Raw genomic sequence first — 23,146 nt, 5'->3', positions numbered from 1 at the left:
CAGGATATTCAAGAGCCGGACAATGACTGGGATGTGGCAGCTGAATATGGAGTAGTTGCGGACGTTGTGATTGTGATTCCAGAATTTGACAGTCCACTGAAAGAACAGCAGGTAGCAGCGCTTCAGTTGCTGATTGATGAAAATATTGGACATACGAACACTACAAACTTGGGGTTGTATGAACTAGTCGATTTCACTGCTCTGTAGTGACTTTTCATGTTTGTCATCGAGTAGTCTCTTCCTAAAGACAGCAGGTGACAAGCCCCTGCTCACCGGGAGGTACCGCGCTGTGCCAGAGTGTCGGTATTGACACCCGCGGTAAAACGGACATTGAACCAACATAAACTCCTCAAAACTTTTAAATAAAATGCCTGTGAGACCCTTTGATGTGGACATCATTTTTACAGTACAGAAGCTCTTCCTTTTGTATTTTTTGTGTCCTTGAGTCACCTGTCCACAGATCATGCACACAGGGTTGTTTTGCACCCTGGATTTATTTCCCTCCCCAAAGAAGGAAAGCTCCTGTTTACACTTGTAAAGCGTGTCCCTGGACCATGATGGGGATGGAGACGAGGTAGCAGTGGCCTCAGGAAACACCAGACTGGCAGAAGGCTGGAGCGACGCAGGGCTGGAGCTGGACTGAACAGAGACCGCTTAGGCACAATGGGCCTGACTGTGTGCCAAGGGGTTTCAGATAGCGTAGAGGTGGAAGAGGCTACAACTGTTTCACAACTCACAGGAGTCTGTTTTCTAGGCTGTAGCAGAGACTGAGGTTGAAATTGAGGCTTCACCTGGGGCTGAAGCTGTGGCTGAGTAGCAGCAGGCCGAGAGACTGGCATCGCAAGGTCCGTCCTGTTCCTTAAAACCTTGTCCAGGACAGCAGCAGAAAAGCCAGCAGAGGGACCAGGAGGAGTAGTGGAGCCAGAAGAAGCAGCTATCGGACCAGCAGGGGATGCAGAAGCAGAGGGATCAGCAGGAGCAGGAGAACCAACAGCCGCTGTAGAGCAGGAGCCTTTGGCGACGCCCTGGTCGCTGCAGCTCCTATTGTTGGTTGCTTTGAGATGAGGGAGTCTAAAAAGACCACAAAAATTTGTAGTGTGCGTTGTTTAAGCTTGGAAGGTGCAAATTAGATTTGTTCTGCCCCATACCTTCCACAGATTTACAAGCAGCCACCATCTCTGCATCATCATCCAGCCACGACAGAGGGTGTCTCTGGGAGGGGCGTGATTCTTCCTGCTGAGCAAACAGGAAAAGCATCAATTAAACACTTAGTTAACTTGAAAATTTTACTAATTATGTTTAAGGCTAGAAATAATTTACTGCCAACTAATCTACAAAGGTTCTTTGTTTTGATCCCAAAAAATGATAAGAGTAGAAAGAAACCAGAGTTTAAAAGGATATTTGTTCGTACTACATTAAAGCAAATGTGTATGTTAACATATGGTGTGAAATTATGGAATAACCTGGATGATGAATTAAAAAAATGTACAAGTACTGGTCAATTAAAAAAAATGTATAAAGATAAAAGGCTAAAATCGTATGATTTGGTAAGTTTAGGATGGAGGATTAATGTTTTAGTAGTGATATTATTTGTGGAAGTAAGAGAGCGGTTTATTTTTTGTGTATAAGGCTATTTTGTACTTTTTGTTATTTATCTTGTCTTAGTTAAAGGGGGTAGGTCATATAAGATTTTTTCTTCTTCCTCCCCCTATTTCACTCAAATGCTTATATTCTAATTTGAAGTTTGTATATTTAAACTTTGAGTGAAATAAATTATTGAATTGAATAAACAGGGAGCCCAGTGTGCGCCCCCCAGTGGAGGGTTAAGGTATTTATATTGTGCCGTATCACACACCATGGTTGGCGGAAGAAGAAGTAGTTCTTGCTGAAAACGCTGAAAAGTAGCGGGGGCGTTCCTCAAACCGAACGGCAACACGGTGTACTGGAGCAGGTTATCTGGAGTGACGAAAGCAGACACTTTAGATGCAAACGGAGTTAGCGGCACCTGCCAATAGGCTTTTAGAAGATCTAGTTTAGTAACAAATGTAGCTGAACCCACACTATCCACACAATTCTCTACACGAGGCAAAGGAAACGAATCTGGGACGGTTTTTGCATTTAACTTGCGGTAGTCAGTAACAAACCTATATGAGCCATCAGGTTTATTTTCCAGTAAACATGGTGAGCTCCAGGAACTGGTGCTGGGCTTTGCTAGGCCATGTTCTAATAGATAAGTTACTTCCTTTCTCATAAGTTCCCTCTTCATCGGACTAGCCCTGTAAGGGTGCATATGAACGGGGACGGAATCAGTAAGGCTGATGTCATGAGTTATTAGGTGGGTCTGACTGGACACGTCTGAAAATAGTTCCGGAAAAGAGTGAATTAGATGAGAAAGCTCCTCCTGTTGCGAAGAGGTGAGGTGACCCAAACTGGACGACAGGTTGGAGAGAGCTTCGGAGTTGCAGAGACGTGGGGTGACAGGGGGCAGCAAACTCCACGCCACAGCATCATCTTGCACAGTATCAGGCAGTGGGGGAGAAACCTCTGCAGAGACTAAACAAGGCTGAGTCACAGCGGTAGCACGTTCATGAAATAGCTTCAAACGATTCACATGGCAAGTCATGGTTTTCTTTCTCATTAGAGGAGTTCTGATCACATAATTGGATTCACTGAACTTGGAGAGAACCTCAAAAAGCTGCAGCCAGGGAGAGAGAGGTGTCGGCGCGCTAGGATGATGTCGACGCCAAAACAACCAAAACAAAGTGGAGACTCACCTCTCACATCAGGAAGAATCTGCGTGTTTCGAGCGTTATCCGTTCTTTCATAATCCGTTGTTGAATTGTGATCGGCAGAAGCTTTTCTGGTTCGCGCCTCACTTTTTACAGCAGCGGCCCACGTCAAGACGTCGTTTCTGTTACTGATAAGGAAATGCATGCGTTAAGCAGCGCGGTCTGTAGAAGCTGTCATCAGCTGATCAGGAGCTGCTAGAGGTAGATGTTTTCATCCAAGAGCATCACGGCCCATGAAGAACGAGGAAGACGTGATGAATATCTACGGCTGCAGACCCGCCGCAGATTTGCTGCTGTAGGTGGGAATCTGCAGCAGTGAATCTGCGGGTCTGCAGCCGTGCCCTTCTTGGCGTGACAGCGGGACGTCCCGAAGGTCCGCTCACCTGTTCACCACTCAGACGTCCTGATCTTTTGCCTTCCTAGATCATCCAGCTGTAACCTGTTCCTGATCATGTCTTTAGCCCCGCTGTAACACTGATGCATCAGTCTCAAACGACATGGAGCTCAGGTGTTATTAGAACCTGTGTGTGTTCACCACCCAGCTTCAGCTCTTCTGTGGTTGGGTCTGACCCATGTTAGTACATTTAAGTCCTCCATCAGGCTTGTGCCTCTTCTAGTGTCATTTTAAAGGATTTTATTAATTTATTTAACCGATACTAGATTACCAGCAACAGAAATGCTGCTAAAAACACACAATTATGTGAAGCTGGAAAAATTAGAATACTGTGCAAAATTACATTTATTTCTGTAATTTAACTAGACCGAGATACCATTTAAAGGTTCGGGAACCTTTACAGGTGTTTCTATTTGCAATTTTAAATTTCAGCTGATTAGGGTCTTGTTAAATATCACACAGTGACCTTTTAATAGTCTAGATAAGTGTAATGTTCCTGTTAGTAGGTCCTCCTGTTAAGTGCTTATTTATTTAAATTATTCAGGTTTATAAAAAACATTTGGACATACATTTTATTATGTTCCAGTCAACAGTCATTTATATTTCACTATTGTAGTAATTCTTGCATTCTTTAATGAAAAAAGTAACTAAGTAGTTATTTTTGTTGGTAATCAGTTACTTTTATGATCTTGTAACTGAGTTACTTTTTTGACAAAGTAATCAGTAACTATAACTAATTACTTTTTTAAAGTAACGTTCCCAACACTGATTAACGCACAGGCCAGAGTTTCATCTGCCCGTGCTAGGAGAACGGGACCTGCTCTAGCTGTGAGAATGCCGTGTGTGTGCGCTCACCATGATGACCAGTAGAATATTCTGGAAGTCATTTCTGAATCCCAGTGTGGAGCTGCAGAACAGAGCAAAGTTTCCTTCCAGAAGTTGCAGGGTAAAAAATAGGCTTGCTCAGTCAAACTGCACACGCACGCACAAAAATCATTTTTGTTCCGTGAGGATTTATTCCACACTCACCATGAAACCCAGTGAGGTAAAGAGGAAGACTACGACCAGTTTGGCGTATGGTCCGTGTCCCATCACGAGCCTGATTCCTTGAAAAAAGGCATGGGCTGTGACCAGACCTGGGAATGCTCTAAAAACAGAAAATAAACCAGAAACAGTCAGAACACCACCTGATACCTGTACAAGTCTCTAGAAGCATGTTGCTTTGATTCCTTGCAACATCTTTCACCTAGTCAGCTGACTTTCATGCTTTTCCTTATTGCCTTTAGATTTGACCAAAGCTTTGGCTTGATCACACGGCCCGTATTGCTCAGCTACAACTGTCTCGTTATTGGTCACAGTCAAGCCCCTTCATCACATCACATCACTGTTTTTCATGGAACTTGAAATCAGATTTACAAAATAATGGATCATGCAAAATCATAAGATCTGGTGTAATTCGATATGAATGACTGACCTAAAAAATGAACAGATTTCAGATGAATATGTAAAACCAACAGAGTTGGTGCCATTTTTGTGTTTGCTGATGAAACTTATCTGTGGTAGCCATATTTTGCCAAGTTAGAGCTAAAAGCTAGTCTGAGCTAACCGCTAGTTTGAAACAAAAAGTAGTCTTAGTCTGAGCCAAACGCTAGTCTGAGCAAACCGCTAGTCTGAGCCAAAAGCTAGTCTTAGTCTGAGCCAAACGCTAGTCTGGGCTAAGTGCTAGTCTGAGTTAACAGTTAGTCTGAGCCAAAAGCTAGTCTGAGCTAACAGCTATGCATCCTCGAACAATTCTCCGGACATCGTTTACTGCAAATCGTGATAATTTCAACAAACATTAGTCAGCTAGCAAGTAGCTAGTTTTTGCTAGCTTTAGCTTTAACATCGATTGACTAACCTTATACCGGCTTCTTCTCCTGGACTGTCTGGACGTGAGGGGGCGGCCTCTGTAAAACACGGGAATCAGAGACGAACGTGACGTTGCTGTGTCGTTAAAGAAACTTATTGGTTTATTTTGAATTTTCCGATTTTCCTTACTGATTGGAGGATTAGCGCATTGTGTTTTCTAAAGACTTCAACCTTATTGGGAGATATTTTTCCACGTGATGTATTCTATCCCGCTGATTGGCTCAAATTCGGCTATATATTTTTCAATCCAACCGCCACTCACGTCTTTGAACAAGACTCGTTTCAGTGCGCACTACGTAGGCTTGCTTGGGGTTTTGCCTTCTTTTTAGCGTTGTAAAGCAGCATTTTGGAGAATATTTCATTTGTGCTTATTGTTATCTGTCGTTTGTTTGTTTGTTTGTATGTTTGTTTTAAGCAATATTAGCTGTATTCAGCTGGCGTGTTCACTTCTTATTATGGTAAGTAATACTTGCATATTTGCTGTGTCGATTTTTACGCAAGCAGCTTCATTATTCTTGTGATATAATTTGGAAAAGAGTAAAGTAGTTTTGTTGAATCTGCAGCGTGAGTGAGTGTCCATGTGGCACATGATGTAACATTTAACGGTAAGACACGAAGGGGCGGTGGACTCGCGCTGCTGCGAACCGGTTCCGCCGTTACATTCCCGCAGAAACTGGTTGATCACACCGGGACCAGACTCGAGTCTCAGACATTGGGGTTTTACAACCACAATGTCCTAGGAAGCGAAAACGCTTTAAAAAGGGAGGGAGGAGTCCTAACTGTTGCTGCAGGCTGTAACGGGGTGACTCGAGCTGGGCGAGACGAGAGTTTGGATGTGGCGTGGCTTTTAACCCAAGCGCGGAGTGACTGACGCCGGGTTGAATGGACACGCTGTTCTGGGAGCCGAGTGCGCAGCTGTATGGTGACCTGGTGACACAGCTGAACACGGCGAGTCCTGGTCTGAGGCTGGTCTCTAAGAACAGGCAGGATTCTTAGATCTGGCTGGTCTGATCTGAACAGGCTTCGTGATCTGAGACAATCTGGTTTGGACTCTGGGTTAGGTTCGGTTCGAACAATGACTTTGGTTTTATGCTTGACGCATTCACTTTCCGCGCGGTGATGCGGCTCGCGGATGGAACGCGCTTCACAACTCGCAGTGTTTATGGTTTGTGCGGCTTGTCTCTGCGGTGAGCCAATATTCTCCCAAACTGAACGGGGCAGCATGGAGCTCTACAGCATGCATTCAACACTACACCATAGTAGAAGTAGAACTTACTGTTTACAACATGGCATTTCAGCATTTTTAACAGCGTTCTCGTCTTTTCCGACAGTGCGAGCTATTTCTCTCCAAGAACTATTAACAACATGTTGATCACGGTGACCTCTGAGAGCTGAATCATACAAATGTCTATTTACGAACCTCTGCCATAGTAGTTCTTGCTGGTCCGCCATGTTTTTCCGCGTGGTTAGAAATTTTCCGAGGTGTGCGTTGCAGAAATTCTGGGCCGTGCGGAGGCGCGGTGGAGGGGCGTGGTTGTTAAAATGACGCAACTTTTCCGCGCGGAGCCGTGCGGACCTCGCACCTGGTTGGTTAATGCTTGATGGTTGATGCCGACGTGAGTCGGTGTTGTGCGGCACTTCCTTAAATAGATTTGGCGGGTGACGTGAACCGGAAGCTTGGCGCTGGGGATGTTGGGTAATGGAGTCTGAGCGGCTCTGCGGTGCCTCCCTAGAGGAGGTTGAGTGAGTGACACAGGCGTGTTGTGTGAGAGTGCAGTTATTTACTGGTTAATAGGGCTGCTCGATTATGGCAAAAATAATAATCACGATTATGGTGACTGAAATTGAGATCACGATTATTTAGGACGATTTTTCAATTTATGTTGATTTTATTTGTTTTTATTAAGTCATAAAATTGCTCAGGGCACAATCAGGACAAAAATAATAAACTAGATGATCACTAAAATAACTCCTGATTCCCAGTATAAAAAGACCAATATACTTATAGCTCACAGTCTATGACCCAAGGGCTATAGACCTTGGTTTAACTCATGTAAGTCTAACCAGTACAGACCCAAATACCAATACCTTGCAAATACTGACAGCAAGAATTATACAGTGACATTTATAACAAATAAATGCAAAGAAATTGATGTTCACAAAATGTTGCATAACATTGAGTCGTGTCAAGGTGCTGTAGGAGAGTGCACAAGCACCGTGTCCTCAGAGAGATTAGTTATTAGTTATCAGCGTGAGGAACTTATTTCTACCTTATTTATAAACTATTTATTTACAGGTCCATCAGTTAATGTAATAATTGTCCCAACCACAGCTACACCCCCAACCCGGTCTCACAGCAATCGGGGCAAGCTGCACGTGTGTTTAGCGCGCCGCACACGCACATTTAGTCATTTTTTGTGGCTCAGGAGTCCGCAGGTGCGGTGTGTGTGTCACTCACTCTGGTTAATCCAACAGGGAGCCAGCTCCGAGAGCTGTTAAGCTAACCTGCAGGAAATGTTGACGACAGTTATCCAGAAAATAGCTAAGGGTTCCCAGAGATGTTTCTGAGGTGTTTGCTAGGTACTTTTAAGTTTGAAAAGTCAAGAAGGGGGTCTGAAAAGCTGCTAGAAATAGCGTCAAAGTCGCTAAGTTGGCAACACTGTGGAGGAACGCTTCATTTGCAACTCAGGGCAGCGCAAGCGGGAGGAGCAAATAATCGGCTTGTTTTGTTTTTTTATAATCGTTCAAAACTCAGATTGTAATCGTGATTAAAATTCGATTAATTGAGCAGCCCTACTGGTTAATATATTTTTGGGTTCAGTTGCTTTCATGTGGTCTAATGTGAGTCTATTTGGGATCATTGGAATGATCAGCAGCATTTTTTGATGTGACTTATGGCAGTTGCCCAGGGCATCATCACAAGGGGGATGGCATTCATTTACTTTTGGTTTATTTGGTATTTTTTCAGTCATTTGTGGAAATGGTGATTAATTTTGATTAATTCACAGCCTATGTTTAATTACATTTAAAAATTAGTTGTTTGACATCCTCAATTATAATAAATGTCTACAGATGAGATTAAACAAAACAGATGAGAATTGCCCTTAAAGAGCAAGTCACCCCCAAATCAACTTTTTTTTGCTGATAAAACGTGGAAGTAACGTGCATATTTGAGTCACTTCTGTTTTATGTTTCTAACAGAAACTTGTAGTTTTTCACATTTGAATGTAATATTGTCAAAAGTTTATTTTTGGCTCCCTGGAGGGCTAAGCCCAACCAGCCATTCCTCCCCATCCCCGCATATTTCTCTCCTCCTGCTCCCTCACATCATCACACAAACATACACATAGGACCTTGGGGGGTGGGCATATCAGGGAGTGCGGGTATGGACCCATTTCCGCATTCCTGTGACAACCTGCCCAATTTATTTGCACCTTATACACTTCCACTGACGACATTCCACACAAACACACACTTAGGGCCTTGGGAGTGAGCACATTCAGCGGCATTTGGCAGGGGGATATCTCAGCCTCCTCCAGGGTGCCGGTGGCCACTTCCAATTTTAAAGTGCACTTAGACACCGAGGGCTGTGGGTGCAAGTGGGGTGGTGTGGTGGCATCAACTGGCATGGGCAGACAATGCCCGCACTGCCCGCTCACCACAGCCATGGAATACACCTCATCAACGAACACTAACTATATTGGAGCAGGCGGAGGGAGACTAGGGGTCTTAGCACACCTCTGTTGTTGCTTGGCTTCCTGGGGCTGGAGGCTAAGAGGGAGATCTGGCTGTCTGGTTGGGGTCTGGGGTGGTGGGTTGCTGGGCTCAGCGTTGGGCGGGGAGTCTGTTCATCAGCACCCCAGCAGAAAGGGTCAAACTCTAGTAATGGTTGTACCCAATGTGCAGCAGTACCGGGACTAGGGTGTGTATAGGGAGCATAAGTGGGTGTCTGGCGTGCATTTTTAGAAGTCTTTGGTTTCATGTGTATGTGTGAGCATGAGAGGGAGTGTATTACTGTGTTTGTGTATGACTGTATATGTCAGGTGGGGCCTTTGACTCCTCCCTTCTCCTGGGACTTGTTTTGATGATGTAGATCTTCGTCTCCCCTCTCCCTGCCACACCTGGTGTGGAGTGCGGTACCTTGGTCTGCCTGAATGTTCGTGGCTCCCGGGTCAGGGGGTTTAAGATTTTTGGCATCTGTCTGATCAATCCCGGTGGCTGCCTGGTGGGGTCTGGGTCCCTGGGCTCTGCTGGGTCCCAGGCGGGGGGTGGGAGGCTGCAGGTGGGCTTGCCGCTGATATCTCCCGGGTCTCTGCCAGCTGCTGGTTGTGGTCCCCCCAGGGCGATCCTCTGCACCTCTCAAGGGGGCGGGGGCCTTTCTGGTTGCAGTCTCCTTGGGGTTTTTGTGTTCTGGGGCAGCGGCTGGATCTCTGGGACTTGGAGCTCTCTTAGTCTCCTACACATCTTTGGGGGCAGGTCTGTGGCCCCTCACACTATCTATTGGACGCTCCTATAGAGAAACCTTACATAAACAAGCGTGTGTACACACACACAGGTGCTCATATAAGTATGGACTTGGGCACGTTCAACACATGTCTTAAGGCTGTCGTTGCCACTAAATGCACTATGATTTATTATTATTGTGTGATTGTATTTCTTCAAGTTGACACAGTCATAGCTTGCTCCTGTTGTGTTGTGTGTCCCATTTTTTTCTCTTCTTTCTCTTTCTGCAGGCCTAGAAGCAGACTCTTGTTCATTATTGTTTATTTTTGTGGACCCCCCCCCCCCTTTTCTGCCCCCACCTTTTGTCTTTGTCTTTATCTTTCGCCTCTGATTCCGTGTCTGGTCGGAATTACAAAGTATTCAAAAACAATAACGTTTAAAGTATCAGACGTGACATTAGCTTTGATGCTCCACTTGAGAGTAAATCTGTAAGGCTTTTCACCAACATTCAGACATCAATTCTGTTTGCTTCACAGCCAGACAGGACACGGGGAAAAAATAATGATAAAAATAATGTAATATTGTGAGTTTATTTTTAGTCATGCAAAGTTTAATGTAGAAATAAGTAAAACGTTATTAAAAGTTACAGTACTTAAAGCTAAACTGAGATTAAGTAAAATAATGTAAATACCATAAGACTATTCAAAAGTTTGACTGATAACAATGGGGTGTTTAAACTATTAAAGTTGCATTGTTTAAGACTAAATTAAAGAATATGTTGTGACTGAATATTTCATACAATGCAGTTATAAATAAATGTTTTTTAGTATATGTATTGCTGACTATTTGAATTAGTCTAAGCATTATATATAGAATACAGCAGGTGTATGTGCACTTTCATAAGTGCAAGTAAGTTCTAATAAAACTTGACATTTAATAACTTTTGATATTTTTAAACAATAGTTTGAAATTTAGCATGATTTAAAACTACATTCTTGGGGTTTGATTAGAAATTTTCATTTTTATATTATGATTCCTTGTTCAGGGGTTATCAGTAAAGTAGTAATAATTATGTTAATGTATTTTGTCATAGATGTCACACACAAGTTATTAATTTTTATCCTTTAAATTAGATTATACTGTGATTAACTCATTTAAAGAGCAAGTCGCCCCCAAATCAACTTTCTGATAAACTATATAAATGTGTGTCTAATCGTGCTACAGAAATGCATAGTCAATAGTTTTGCACTTTAGTGCATTTTAGTTAAGATTTTAATTTTCTGCCTAAAACTGTCAGTGTTGTGCCGTTGTCAGATAAAAACTCTGCACTACATTTGAATTTAAATCTGTCATAGCTATTGACTAAGAGGTACACAGTGATGTTAGATGGTACATTATTATGTCACAATGTTGTGAGTGTGTGTATTTGTTTGTGGCTCTACCCTCTCGGTCTGCTAGACAACAGCATTTGTTGCATTTTTCAAACAGGAAGTGGGAGTTGAGTAAGAATCTGGTCATGGGTGACTTGCTCTTTAAAATTTAGGATTGTTTTTACAATTATATAAGTTTAGCAAATTGATGGTTGTATAAGATTCTAAAAGGTGTGAGTGAGTGAGTCTAATTCTGTCTTTACTGATTACAGACACATGATAACATAGAAATCCATAGTGTTTGTGTTGCTTTTCTAATAGTGCTGTCATGTATTTTATGTTTCAAACAGCATTCACTATGCCTGGCAAAGAGTCCAAACGCAAGGCGGATGCTGCTAAGCGCAGCAATCGTCCAGCTCCGCCTATTCGTATCGGAATTCCAACGCACAGCAACGATGATGTTAATTGTATGTATTGCAGTATTATTTCGCAGAACAAATTATTGTAGTGTTTTACAATTCATTTAATCTATACTGTATTTATGTAAGATGAAAAATTATTAGCCAAAAAGATTGTTAATTTTTGTGTGTGTGTTTTTGTTTTGTAAGTTTCTGGAACTGGCTTTCGTCATCGAGTTCGTCGTTGGCCGACCAGTGTGATTTCTAACAAAGCTCACAAGTTGGTCCTTCCAGATGAGATTCCTGACAAGAAAGTGAGTGTAATGTCAAAAATATTTAAAATATAAATATAGATTTTTTTCCAATACTATCTAGCAGTACTCTGGGATTCTAAGGAAACGGTCAGATGGTGTTGAAGCCGCTATCAGTTACAGTGCTGCAAACAGACTGAATCGGCTTCTTTTTGACATGTGCCTAAAGTCTACCAACTTTTGAATCTTAATAGAAAACCTAGTTGTGTTCATCTTCCTTTTAGTCGGTGCTTCTCAATCTGTGATTTAGAACTTAAGCTGCTCAGTTATTTTTACATATCTTTATTTGTATTTATGTTGGTGTATTCTGTGATTAGTTTTACCATTTCATGTTTTATTGTTTGTAAACTTTGACTGTTTAATGTGATCTCTTTCTTCCTGAAAAGCATATTGCATTGCCGTTTGTATGAAATGTCATAGAAATACAGATTGTTTTATATTGAAATGTATTTATTAATTTTTCTAATTTAGTTCATCCTACTTGTTGGGGACTCCCACTTGAGGTCCGTGGCAGATGGCATAGTCCCTATGCCGGTTGGCGGCCTCGCTTTTGGTGTGATGTCCACTCCAGGAGCTTGTGCAGATCTTCTGCGCCTTGAGGTTTCACAGGCTGTGTTACCTCGGGAGCCTGATGCTGTTTGCGTCATGGCTCCTTCTAACAACCTTACGGCCAGCAGAACAGTTGAAGAGGCAGGGGATGCTTTTGAGCGGTACCTTTTGGCTGTTCTCAGTCGCTGGCCTAAGGTGAGAGGCTGATTTGTGTAATTTTGAAGGTATGAGAAATGACAGTAAACGTACATCTTTAAAAATAATTGTATTCTTTCTTCTTCTTTTTTTTTTTTTTAGGTTTTCTGTACCTCCATGATTCCCCGTTTAGTTGGTTCCTGGGAGCGTCAAGACCTGTTTCAGCAGGAGTACCACCGCAGATCGGCTAAGCTTGGTAAGTTGCAACATAATTAGATGAAACGGTAGTATTAACGACAAGCGTTATTGCTATTTACTCTTAGGTATCAAACAATCACAATGTATAACTTTACATGAATTTTTTCCTTCTGCTTCGAAGGTGTAAGTTATGTGCCGATCCACGATCACCTACCCAGGTACCGTCTTAAACTGTGGTGCCGTGATGGTGTAAGTATATTGCTTGGAAGAAAACAAGGTAAAGGTTCTTAAGTTTGAGATGATAAATTTGTATTTTCTTTTGTTCGTGTTTGTGGTTGCAGATCCACCTCAGTGATAATCACGGGATGCCTATACTCACGCAACTGATGTGGAATGCCTCCTATCAGTTCTTGGAGACACACGCACCAAAGCCACTGGTGCAGCACCAGGTGTCTCGTCCGCAGAAAGCGAGTATTGTGCCCCGTGTGGTTGTGAAGGGTGTGGAACGCATTCCACCTCCACGCCCTTCCGAATGGACGTTTGTGCGACCTAGCGGGAAGGTGAGAGACTTTATAAAGTATAAATATTGTAAAATGTTTATAATTTTAGGCAACTGGGCCAGTGATGCTTCTAAATGTGTTTTCTTTTATTTACCATTGCAGAGAAACCATTCAGGGGAATTTGAAAAGACTTCTAATTCCCCCAAGAAACGAGTGGTTGTTTCTAAGGTTTGTGAATATTTTTGATTGATCTTTTTCAAAGAATTTTGATTAGATGATAATATGTGGTGAATTTTCTTCAATAGGCTGATGACACTTCAGTGGCCTTGAAGGAGTGTTTCATCCCCCTGAATCCCGTTAGGTTCTCACCTTCAATTCTGGCTGCCATGGACACGATTGCTCCAGCGGATGGTCCCACAGAATTACAGGTAACTTTAAAGCAAAAGTTTATTATCTTTTAATGTAAAGTGTAATGTTGTTCCTGATGCTTGTAATATGGGCTGTCTGTATGCTATATTTGAAAGTATTGTACTTAACCGTATTATTTTCTGTTTGTAGACTACATCTGTGCGACATTTTAAGAAAGCAGCTAGGCGTGTCCAGCAGGAGGTTGATTCATTAAATTATCTGGCATACAAATACATTGTGGTGTTATTTTTCTTCACCGTTGTTGTTCTTGAATTATAGGTTGCATCCACACCTTGCATAAATCCTCTTGCAGACGTGGAGTCTGTTCGGTCTAGGAAGGAGGTAAGAAGCGTGTGTTTCAAACATAAAAACTAAACTAATCTTTATTGACGATGTATTGCCCTTTAATTTCTTCTGTATAGGTGTTGGACTGTGACCAGCTGCCTTCACCCCACCATCAGGAGGCATCTGGTTGTCCTGGGTCTGTCTCTGGGTCTGGTGCTGCCCATGCTGTGATGCTTCCTTCTGGCCATCATGCGCATGCATCACCCAGAGGTCAGTCTGCTAACACCCCTTCTTGCGTGCGTTCACAGGTTTTGCTGTCATCTCTAGTTCCAGAGACAACTGTTCAAAATCCTGTTGTAAATAATTTTGATAAAGATAAAACAATTTTACACAACGATGATACAGTTTTAGACTCTGTCCTAGGATCATTTCACCAGGGCGATAGGCGTTTTAAATATGGGGGAGTTCAGTGTGCAGCTATTACTGTTGTTGCTTTAACAAAGCACAAACAGAAGAGTGTTTTCTCTTGGGATTTTGCCGTGTTGGATAACGTTGTTGAGTTAGGAGATCAGCTGTACACAGATTTGCGCGACAACAAGAAGATTAGAGGTGGACATGAGTTTCTCTCTGTTCCAGACTTGCCAAAGGAAATTGACATGGAAGAACAGAGTTTTAAGCTTGTTTACGGGGATTTCGTTATAGGAGATGTAGATGTAGCTGAAGGCGAGTTAATAGATGCTGGTGTGTACACTCCTCTCCTGGATGGATTGAAGAAGATGTGCACACAGCATGAAACTTGCATTATGACATTAAGTGGCAATACTTGTGCTATCATTTGTGATAATGGACGTTATGCTGTAGTAGATTCCCATGCACGCTCCGCAGACGGCATGGTAGACCCGACAGGACAGAGTGTAGTTCTGTACTTTGCGAACCTTGATAATGTTTTTCAACATTTTCAGAGGTTTGCTAGTGAACTGGTGGGATCTCAGAGGTTATTTGAGATCACTGGAGTGGATATTGTTCAGATGGACACATTTAAACATGTATCTGAACAAACAGATGACATTGACATAAACCCTGCTATTTTTGTTAGTGATGCTAGTACTAAAGATTTTCATTTCAGTCCCGTTTCTACAGACGTGTCACAGGCGTTGAGTAAATGTCTGAATGTGAAGTCTGCGATCGTTGATGAATCATCTCCTGTTCCTTCATGTAGCACAAGTGTGGTTAATGTTGATGATGACAACAGTATTGTAAACAATGATACAATTTTAAGCTCACTTACAGGATCATTTAATCAGAGCGATGGGCGTTTTAAATATGGCGGCGTTCAGTGTGCAGCAATAAGTCTTGTTGCTTTAACTAAGCACAACATACAAAGTGTTTTTTCATGGGATTTTGCCATGTTGGACAATGTTGTTGTTTTGGGCGATGAGTTGTACACATATTTACGTGACAGTAATCTAATAAGTGCTGGGAATGTGTTTCTTTCTGTTCCAGAATTGCCAAAGGAAATCGTTATGGGCAAACAGACTTTTAAGTTGAATTATGGCGATTTTGTTTGTGGAAATGTAGATATCGTTGAAGGCGAACTTATAAATGCTGGAGTGTACACTAGTCTTTGGGATGGTTTGAATAAGATGTGTACACAATATGAAACATGTTTTATTACACTTGGAGACAATACTTGCGCTTTACTTAGTGAAGATGGACATTATGCTATTGTTGATTCACATGCTCGTTCTGCAGATGGAATGGTTGACCCAAACGGTAAAAGTGTAATTCTATACTTTAGTAGTCTTGACAATGTTTTTGGATATATTCTGAGGTTTGCCAGTAAATTAAATGGAACTCAGAAGTTATTTGAGATTAGTGGAGTTAACATTGTTCAGATGGACACATTGAAAAATGTTTCTGAACAAACAAGGTTGCCTCCAACAACAGGAAAGGAGGTTAGACGTGAAGAGTCATTTCCACTCTCGGAACCAATAAAGTTACAGACAGATGACACCGACGTAAACCCTGTTGTTTTTGTTAGTGATGTTAGCACTAAAGATTTTCATTTCAATCCCATTTCTAGAGACGTGTCACAGGTGTTGAGTAAACGTCTGAATGTGAAGTCGGCAATGGTTGATGAATCATCTCGTGTGATTGGTGAATTGGGTGTACCATGCATGAATAAATCAATAGTGGCAGATGGAAACTGTTTTTTTAGAGCACTTAGTCAAGCTGTTTATAGCACCCAGGAATATCATAGAAAAATCCGTCTTGCTTTGGTCAATCAGTTAAAAAAGAATCCTCAAACTTATCAAACCATTTTAAGAAGTGAGTATTCCTCAGTTTCGCAGTACCTCACCTCATCCAGGATGCAGTACGTTGGCAGTTGGGCAACTGAAGTGGAAATTCAAGCTGCTGCTGATTATTTTGGCATTAACATATTTACTTACTGTAATGATAAATGGCTTAAATACACTTCCAACAGAAACTTTTCACAGCAGGCTGTTTATTTGGAGAATAGTAATGGTAACCATTATGAGACAGTGGTTTGTGTAAAACAACCTAACACAGAAACTTGTTATGGTTATTGTGGCCCTGTAGATAGTATTTCTGGTAGATACAATACTCGACATGCCCCTACAGAACATTTAAAATGTTCAGTAGAAACTGTGACACTTGAGCCGAGTTCCATAGATACAGATGGTGTTAGTGTTGTTCATTCAAAGACTTTATTTACTCCTATGTCTGCAGATTTTTGTAAAACTCTGTGTAATCGGTTGAAAATTGATTTTGAGAAACACAATTCTCAAGAATCCACATCAGGTGGGCCTTTAGGAAATGTGTGTAAGACAGAACATATTATTAAAGATGATAACAGTTTTTTTAGAGCTGTAGCTCATTTAATTAGTGGGTCACAGAAGGGCCATCGTAAGATCAGACTCGCTGTTGTTTCTTATATGTCCAAAAATGTTGAAGAGTGTGAGAACTTTCTGGGAAAAGAACATGCTTCTGTGTCAGAATACATAAAAAAGTCACAGATGAATTATGTCGGTCACTGTGCTACAGAAGTAGAATTTAGAACTACAGCCAGTGTTTTAGGAATACCCATATTTATCAACAATGGCACAGAGTGGGTCAAATATAGTTCTCAAACTAGTAATTTTGTCACTGAGGGACTATATTTGTCAAACTGTAATAATCATTTTGAACCCGTTCTTTGCATAAGACTGAGTAATAAAGAAACATGTTTTGGGTTTTGTAAAGTTGATTCTTTGTCAGACAACATAAACAAATGCAGAAGGTCAACTATGATGCAGTTAAATGCTGACCCAAACATGGAAAAGGTAAAAACGAGGAAGAGTTTTTCCAGATATTTAAAGCAAAATAAGGCTTATGCAGAAGCCTCTAATTATAAAACAGTAAATGCAGTTAAGGACAAAATAAAAAGTCAGAAGAAAAATGCATACAAGCAAAATGTTGCTTATAGAATGAAAAAGATCAGCGTGACCAAATTTAAATACAAATTTCTTCTTTCACATAAAGAGAAAGTAAAAAAGATGGCTTCGTTTTACTACCATTACAACTTGTCTAAGAAAGAGAAAGTTAAACAGAGGGCCAAACATAGGTCCATTTTCAACTACCATCATAATTTGGCTCACAAAGACAAAGTTAAACGGAGGGCCAAACATAGGTCCATTTTCAACTACCATCATAATTTGGCTCACAAAGACAAAGTTAAACGGAGGGCCAAACATAGGTCCATTTTCAACTACCATCATAATTTGGCTTATCAAGAAAAGCTTAAACAGATGAGTGTGTATAACTACCATCATAATTTGGCTCATCAAGACAAAATGAAAGAGTTGAGTAGAAAGAAATACCTTAATGTTGAACATAAGACATGTTTAATAGAAAGTATCCAGCATAAAAGAATGCTGATTAAAGTAAATTCACAAAACTTTGATTTTGTTTTAGATCAGTTTTTAGAGAAGGTGAAAGATGGACCTGATTTTGTGTGTTGTGTTTGCTCACGTTTGTTGTTTAGACATCAGGTCTTAAATTGTAATCAAGAATACTATAGAAAAACCAAAGAAATGTCACTTATAGCAGATAAATGTATAAGTGACAATCATCTACACAAATGCAATGATGCATGTAGATTACCTTGCAAATTGAATGTATGTAGAAATAAATTGTACATCTGTTACACGTGTCATTATAAAATTAGTAAATGTCAGATACCCCCAGAAAGTTCAATCAACAGGCTGACTATTGATCCCATCCCACCTCAACTGGCATGTTTAAATACATTAGAGCAACATTTAATAGCGATGAATATACCATTTATGAAAATGTTGGCTCTGCCTAAAGGTGGTCAGAATGGGATTCATGGCCCGATATGTTGTGTACCTGCAAATATAGTGGAAACGTGCAGTTTGTTACCACGTACCAACATGGAGGGGTCTTTATTACCTGTAAAGTTAAAGCGTAAATTGACATATAAAGGACACTATGATTATCAGTATGTCGACACACAGCATGTTCAGGAAGCTCTTCAGTATTTAAAACATCATAATTTGCATTACAAAGATGTAGAGTTTAATGAGTCTTGGATTAACACTTTTACTCAGGAAGATGAGTCATCTGTCTTGGAAGAGGATAGTGGTTCTAGTAAAGATGAAGATACTTGCATAGATGGAGAAGATGAGTTATTGCATGACAGACAACAGCACTGTATGTTTCAGGACACCTGTCTCATGCCAGTAGATATAGGACAAGAAGCATTGGACCAGTATGTAGATAACATATTAAATGTAGCTCCAGGTGAAGGTAACAATCCAGTGAAATTGCTTTCAGATTTTACAAATGAAGCAAAATGTTTTCCCGTCTTGTTTCCTTCAGGATCGAATACTTACTATGAAAGCAGACAATTTCGTTTGACTCTGAATCGGTATTTCAACAACAGGCTTCTTCATGTCGATGGTCGGTTTGCTAACAATGTAGAATATATATTTTTTGCACAGTACATGTCTGAACTAGAGCAAGTTGTGTCCAAAGTTTCTATAGCTTTGCGTAAAGGTAAAAGCGGTGAGTCTCAGAAGTTGGGTAATATGATACAGGATCAGGATTCTTTAAGTAAGCTGTTAGAGTTTGATGATGGCTACCGGTTTCTTAAACCAATTCGCGGCACACCTGCTTTTTGGCAATCTGCTCAGCGAGACCTCCTGGCTTGTGTAAAAATGTTGGGCAAACCTACTTGGTTCGCATCATTTTCATCGGCAGATTTGAGGTGGACTAACCTTCTTTATAGTATTTTGAAACAGGAAGGCAGAACAGAGACAGTTGAACAGCTGGAGTGGGCTGATAAATGTGACCTCCTACGTAGGAATCCAGTAACTGCTGCCCGAATGTTTGATTTTAGATGGCATGTCTTCTTAAGGGAAGTGCTAATGTCTCCTGCCAATCCCATTGGTAAAATAGAAGATTATTATTATCGTGTTGAGTTCCAGCAGCGTGGTTCTCCTCACTGTCATTGCCTTTTCTGGGTTTCTGGTGCTCCCATTTTAGATAAAAACTCAGATGAGGAGGTCACTGCATTTGTTGATGAATATGTGACATGTGAACTTCCTTCTGAAGACGATTCACTACATGAAGTCGTCTCATCTGTCCAGCAGCACTCCAAACGGCATTCAAAGACTTGTAGAAAGAAAAAAACTGTTTGTCGTTTTAATTTTCCACGACCCGCATCTGTTAGAACTTTTATTAGCCGCGGTGAAAAGTATCAAGATGCAGTGAAGACTTGCAAGTGTGATAAAACAGATAGCACTGTACAGTGTGCCTGTGTGTCTCAAGATAAAGCACGTAAACAGGAAATGGACAAAGAAGTAGCAAGTGCCATTTTAACTAAAGTGAAGACTGCTATTTCTAGTGAAGACTGTCCATATAACAGTGTAGAAGGTTTGTTTCAGGGCCTGGGTATCAGTCAGGAACTATTTGAAATGGCATATAAACGATTTAGTCGAAATACACATGTTGTTTTGAAAAGGGAAGTTAATGAAATCTGGATTAATCAGTATAGCAAGTTGCTGTTAAAAGCTTGGAATGCTAATCTTGATATCCAGTATTGCGTCGATGCTTATGCGTGCTGTGTATACATAATATCTTACATGTCTAAAAGTGAACGGGAAATTGGCCTTCTGCTTGCTAATTCTCAAAGAGAAGCAGCTAAAGATGGTAATCTTAGTGCTAAAGAGGCCTTAAAGAGTCTTGGTAATGTTTATCTTCATAATCGGGATGTTTGTGCGCAGGAAGCAGTCTACAGGCTAACTAACATGCATCTTAAGGAGTGTTCTAGGAAAGTTGTGTTTGTTCCCACTGGTGATAATATAGTGAAAATGAGTTTGCCTATTTCTGTTTTGAGGCAAAAAGCAGCATCACAGGATCTTACTTCAGATGACATGTGGATGACCGGATTAGTTGATCGTTATAAGAAGAGGCCAAATGATGATGTGTTCAATGATATGTGCCTGGCTACGTTTGCATCAGAATATCGTGTTTTGAGTAAAAACGAAAAATGTAGAAATCCTATAAAGTTAAGTAATGATTTAGGATTTGTTACAAAAAGAACTCGGACTAAACCAGCGGTTGTTCGTTACGCGCGTTTCTCTGAAACCAAAGACCCAGAGAAATTTTATCAAAGCATGTTGCAGTTGTTTTTACCGTACCGCCATGATAGTCAACTTAAGCTTAACTGTGAAACCTTTGAGGAATTTTACAGAACTGGTTTAATTAGATTTTTTGATAGAACAAACCACTCGGTAAAGGCTGTTGTAGATTTAAATCGGGGTAAATTTGAGTTAGAATCTGATCATTTGGATGCTGTGAATAATCTAGTCGGTGATGTAATGTTAGAAGATGCATGGTGTGAGTTGTGTCCGGCAGTTGAAATGGAACGTTTGGAGTGTGTTGAAATACTGAAAGAATCAGAACCAACAGTAAGTGACGAGGCAGAAGTAATCCCAGATTTGGCTCCATGTTCAAACCAAACTACACATTTAGAGAAGAGAAACACGATGAGTAGAGGTGAAGGTCTGGCATTGATTAGGTCTTTAAATGAAAAACAGTTTTCTGTTTTTAATCGAATCAGGCAGTGGTGTGTAGATAAAGTTAATGGTAATAACCCTGAACCACTGCATGTTTTTGTTACAGGCGGGGCGGGCGTTGGGAAAAGTCATTTAATTCGAGCAATAGAGTATGAAACTCAGAGATTACTGTCACCAAGCTGTAGACATCCTGATAATGCATGTGTAGTATTGGCAGCTCCTACTGGGATTGCAGCATATAATTTAGGTGCAACAACAATCCACACTACACTGTCTATAGGAAAGGATGTACGGTTACCGTACACTCCTCTGGGTGAAGAAAAACTAAATTCTTTACGTACAAAATATTGTGATTTGCAGCTTCTTATTATTGATGAAATATCAATGGTAGATCATAACCTGTTGTCCTATGTTCATGGTAGATTACGTCAAATTAAAAAAACGGGCGACTTTTCACCTTTTGGAAATGTCAGTGTAGTGGCTGTTGGAGATTTCTTCCAGCTACCTCCTGTTAAAGGGAAACCACTCTATTCTGATGGTGTAGGTAGCAACTTATGGTCAAGCCTATTTAAAGTTGTACAGTTAACTGAAGTCGTTAGACAGAAAGATGCTGTGTTTTCTGGACTGCTAAATAGAATCAGAACTCATACAAAAGGTACACCATTGTTACCTGAGGATTTAAAGGTTTTAAAAACGTGTGAAACAGGTGAGGCAAGCTCAGCATTGCACATATTTGCAACAAATAATCAAGTAAATAATCACAACATCCATCAGTTATGTCACGTTTGTCCTGATTACATATCAATTACAGCCAAAGATTATGTTAATGATAAAAGAACAGGCAAACTGAAGTTGTTGGAAGGGAATCATGCCAGAGCTTCTAATACTAACTTGTCAGAAGTGTTACAGTTGGGTAAGGGTGCGCGTGTAATGTTGTGTAAAAATGTGGATCTCATTGACGGTTTAGTAAACGGAATTTGTGGTACTGTGACAGAAATGGTAATATTAGAAAATGACACCTTTCCTAAAAAGGTTTATGTTCAGTTTGATGACCATCGTGTAGGCTTGCAGAGGAGGAAAACCTCCCAGTCTCTGTCATCAAATTTAGCTGGATCTACACCTATTGAACCCGAGGAGGAAAGAGCCACTGTTAAAGGTGGATTACGTCGACAATTTCCTCTTAAATTAGCTTGGGCGGTTACGGTTCATAAAGTTCAGGGACTCACTCTTGAAAATGCCGTTGTTAGTTTTAGGAAAATATTTGCACCAGGTCAAGCATATGTAGCACTTAGCCGTGTAACAAGTCTTTCAGGACTCACAATTCAGGACTTTGATGAAAAACGAATCTATTGTAAAGATGACATTACAGTTGCAGTTAACGATATGACCCCTTTTTTGTCTCCAAACTCACAGTTCGACAGATTTAACTCTTCTGCATTCACTGTGTTTTTAATGAATGTCCAAAGTCTGAATCGACACGTTAAAGACTTAGCTTTCTGCACACAGCATTTGCAACCTAATTGCATTGCTGTCACAGAAACATGGGTATCTACAGACAGATCAGATGCAGTACAGATTGATGGCTATAGTTTTTACAACTACCCACGAGGTTTAGCTTATTCTAGTACTCAAGAGTCATTGGTTGCTTTTCAAGAACAACAACATGGTGGTGTTGGCTTTTATACCGCAGATGGTGTGGCATTTAAAATGTTGCAAGCTCCAGACGTCAACTTGGAGAGTTTAGTGTATAGCTTTGTTAACTTACACATAGTACTTGGACTCATTTATCGACCGCCTTTGTATCCCCTTTCTTTGTTTAAAGTAAATTTAACAAAGTTGCTTGATTGGCTGGAGGTACAAAGTGAGACATTAGTACTAATGGGAGATTTTAATGATGACATTTTAAAATCATCAGCAGTATTAAAACTTTTGACTGACAGAGGCTATGCCCAAATAGTCAAACAGCCAACGACCGAGAAAGGCACTTTAATAGATCATGTCTATGTAAAATCCAAAAAGTATATAGCAGAAGCATCTGTTATTCCAACGTATTTTAGTGATCATCAGGGCATCATTTGTGATTTTACACGGCTTTAGTTTACATCAAAAACAGATTTGATTTGATCAACACCTAACTGCAGAATTTGTAATGTAAAGAGGTGTGTGTGTGTGTGTGTGTGTGTGTGTGTGTGTGTGTGTGTGTGTGTGTGTGTGTGTGTGTGTGTGTGTGTGTGTGTGTGTGTGTGTGTGTGTGTGTGTGTGTGTGTGTGTGTGTGTGTGTGTGTGTGTGTGTGTGTGTGTGTGTGTGTGTTCAATTTTAGCTTTACTTTTACTAATATTTTACCTTTCCTTACA

General features: G+C 40.8%; 2 protein-coding genes across 5 annotated transcripts; one reads left to right on the top strand and one right to left on the bottom strand.

Annotated features, from left to right (window-relative positions):
- Positions 1 to 702: 702 nt before the first annotated feature.
- On the bottom strand, positions 703 to 6,662 carry LOC129161940 (uncharacterized). 2 transcript variants are annotated; one of them, XM_054738458.2, is made up of 8 exons: positions 6,512 to 6,662; positions 5,081 to 5,129; positions 4,213 to 4,330; positions 4,039 to 4,090; positions 2,775 to 2,917; positions 1,856 to 1,956; positions 1,149 to 1,236; positions 703 to 1,071 (listed from the first exon to the last, which is right to left on the bottom strand). In XM_054738458.2, exons 1-8 carry the CDS (start codon positions 6,541 to 6,543, stop codon positions 935 to 937), a joined length of 720 nt encoding a protein of 239 aa, XP_054594433.2. In that variant the 5' UTR covers positions 6,544 to 6,662; the 3' UTR covers positions 703 to 934. The 2 variants fall into 2 exon arrangements, with proteins under 2 accessions (XP_054594433.2, XP_054594434.2); XM_054738459.2 differs by having other exon boundaries at positions 1,149 to 1,233.
- Positions 5,381 to 23,011, top strand: LOC129167153 (uncharacterized). 3 transcript variants are annotated; one of them, XM_070543430.1, is made up of 12 exons: positions 5,381 to 5,549; positions 11,255 to 11,371; positions 11,513 to 11,616; positions 12,085 to 12,357; positions 12,460 to 12,553; positions 12,677 to 12,744; positions 12,837 to 13,055; positions 13,158 to 13,223; positions 13,301 to 13,423; positions 13,554 to 13,604; positions 13,683 to 13,745; positions 13,826 to 23,011. In XM_070543430.1, exons 2-12 carry the CDS (start codon positions 11,263 to 11,265, stop codon positions 22,886 to 22,888), a joined length of 10,233 nt encoding a protein of 3,410 aa, XP_070399531.1. In that variant the 5' UTR covers positions 5,381 to 5,549; positions 11,255 to 11,262; the 3' UTR covers positions 22,889 to 23,011. The 3 variants fall into 3 exon arrangements, with proteins under 3 accessions (XP_070399531.1, XP_070399533.1, XP_070399532.1); XM_070543431.1 differs by lacking the exon at positions 5,381 to 5,549 and adding an exon at positions 5,949 to 6,039; XM_070543432.1 differs by lacking the exon at positions 13,826 to 23,011 and having other exon boundaries at positions 13,554 to 13,733.
- The last annotated feature ends 135 nt before the right edge of the window (positions 23,012 to 23,146 follow it).

Source organism: Nothobranchius furzeri, chromosome 13 (assembly GCF_043380555.1).
Source record: "Nothobranchius furzeri strain GRZ-AD chromosome 13, NfurGRZ-RIMD1, whole genome shotgun sequence".
NCBI classification, from domain to species: Eukaryota; Metazoa; Chordata; class Actinopteri; order Cyprinodontiformes; family Nothobranchiidae; genus Nothobranchius; species Nothobranchius furzeri.
The sequence above is the reverse complement of the archived record's forward strand: the minus strand, read 5'-3'. Positions and strand labels throughout refer to the sequence as shown.

Coding starts and splice junctions, on each gene's coding strand:
- LOC129167153 (XM_070543430.1), top strand. CDS start 11,263: ATGCCTGGCAAAGAGTCCAAACGCAAGGCGGATGCTGCTAAGCGCAGC. Junction 12,554..12,676: donor CCGCAGATCGGCTAAGCTTG/GTAAGTTGCAAC, acceptor TCTGCTTCGAAG/GTGTAAGTTATGTGCCGATC. Junction 12,745..12,836: donor AACTGTGGTGCCGTGATGGT/GTAAGTATATTG, acceptor TTGTGGTTGCAG/ATCCACCTCAGTGATAATCA.
- LOC129161940 (XM_054738458.2), bottom strand. CDS start 6,543: ATGGCGGACCAGCAAGAACTACTATGGCAGAG. Junction 1,957..2,774: donor GATTCTTCCTGATGTGAGAG/GTGAGTCTCCAC, acceptor TCGTCACTCCAG/ATAACCTGCTCCAGTACACC. Junction 1,237..1,855: donor TTCTTCTTCCGCCAACCATG/GTGTGTGATACG, acceptor CTGTTTGCTCAG/CAGGAAGAATCACGCCCCTC.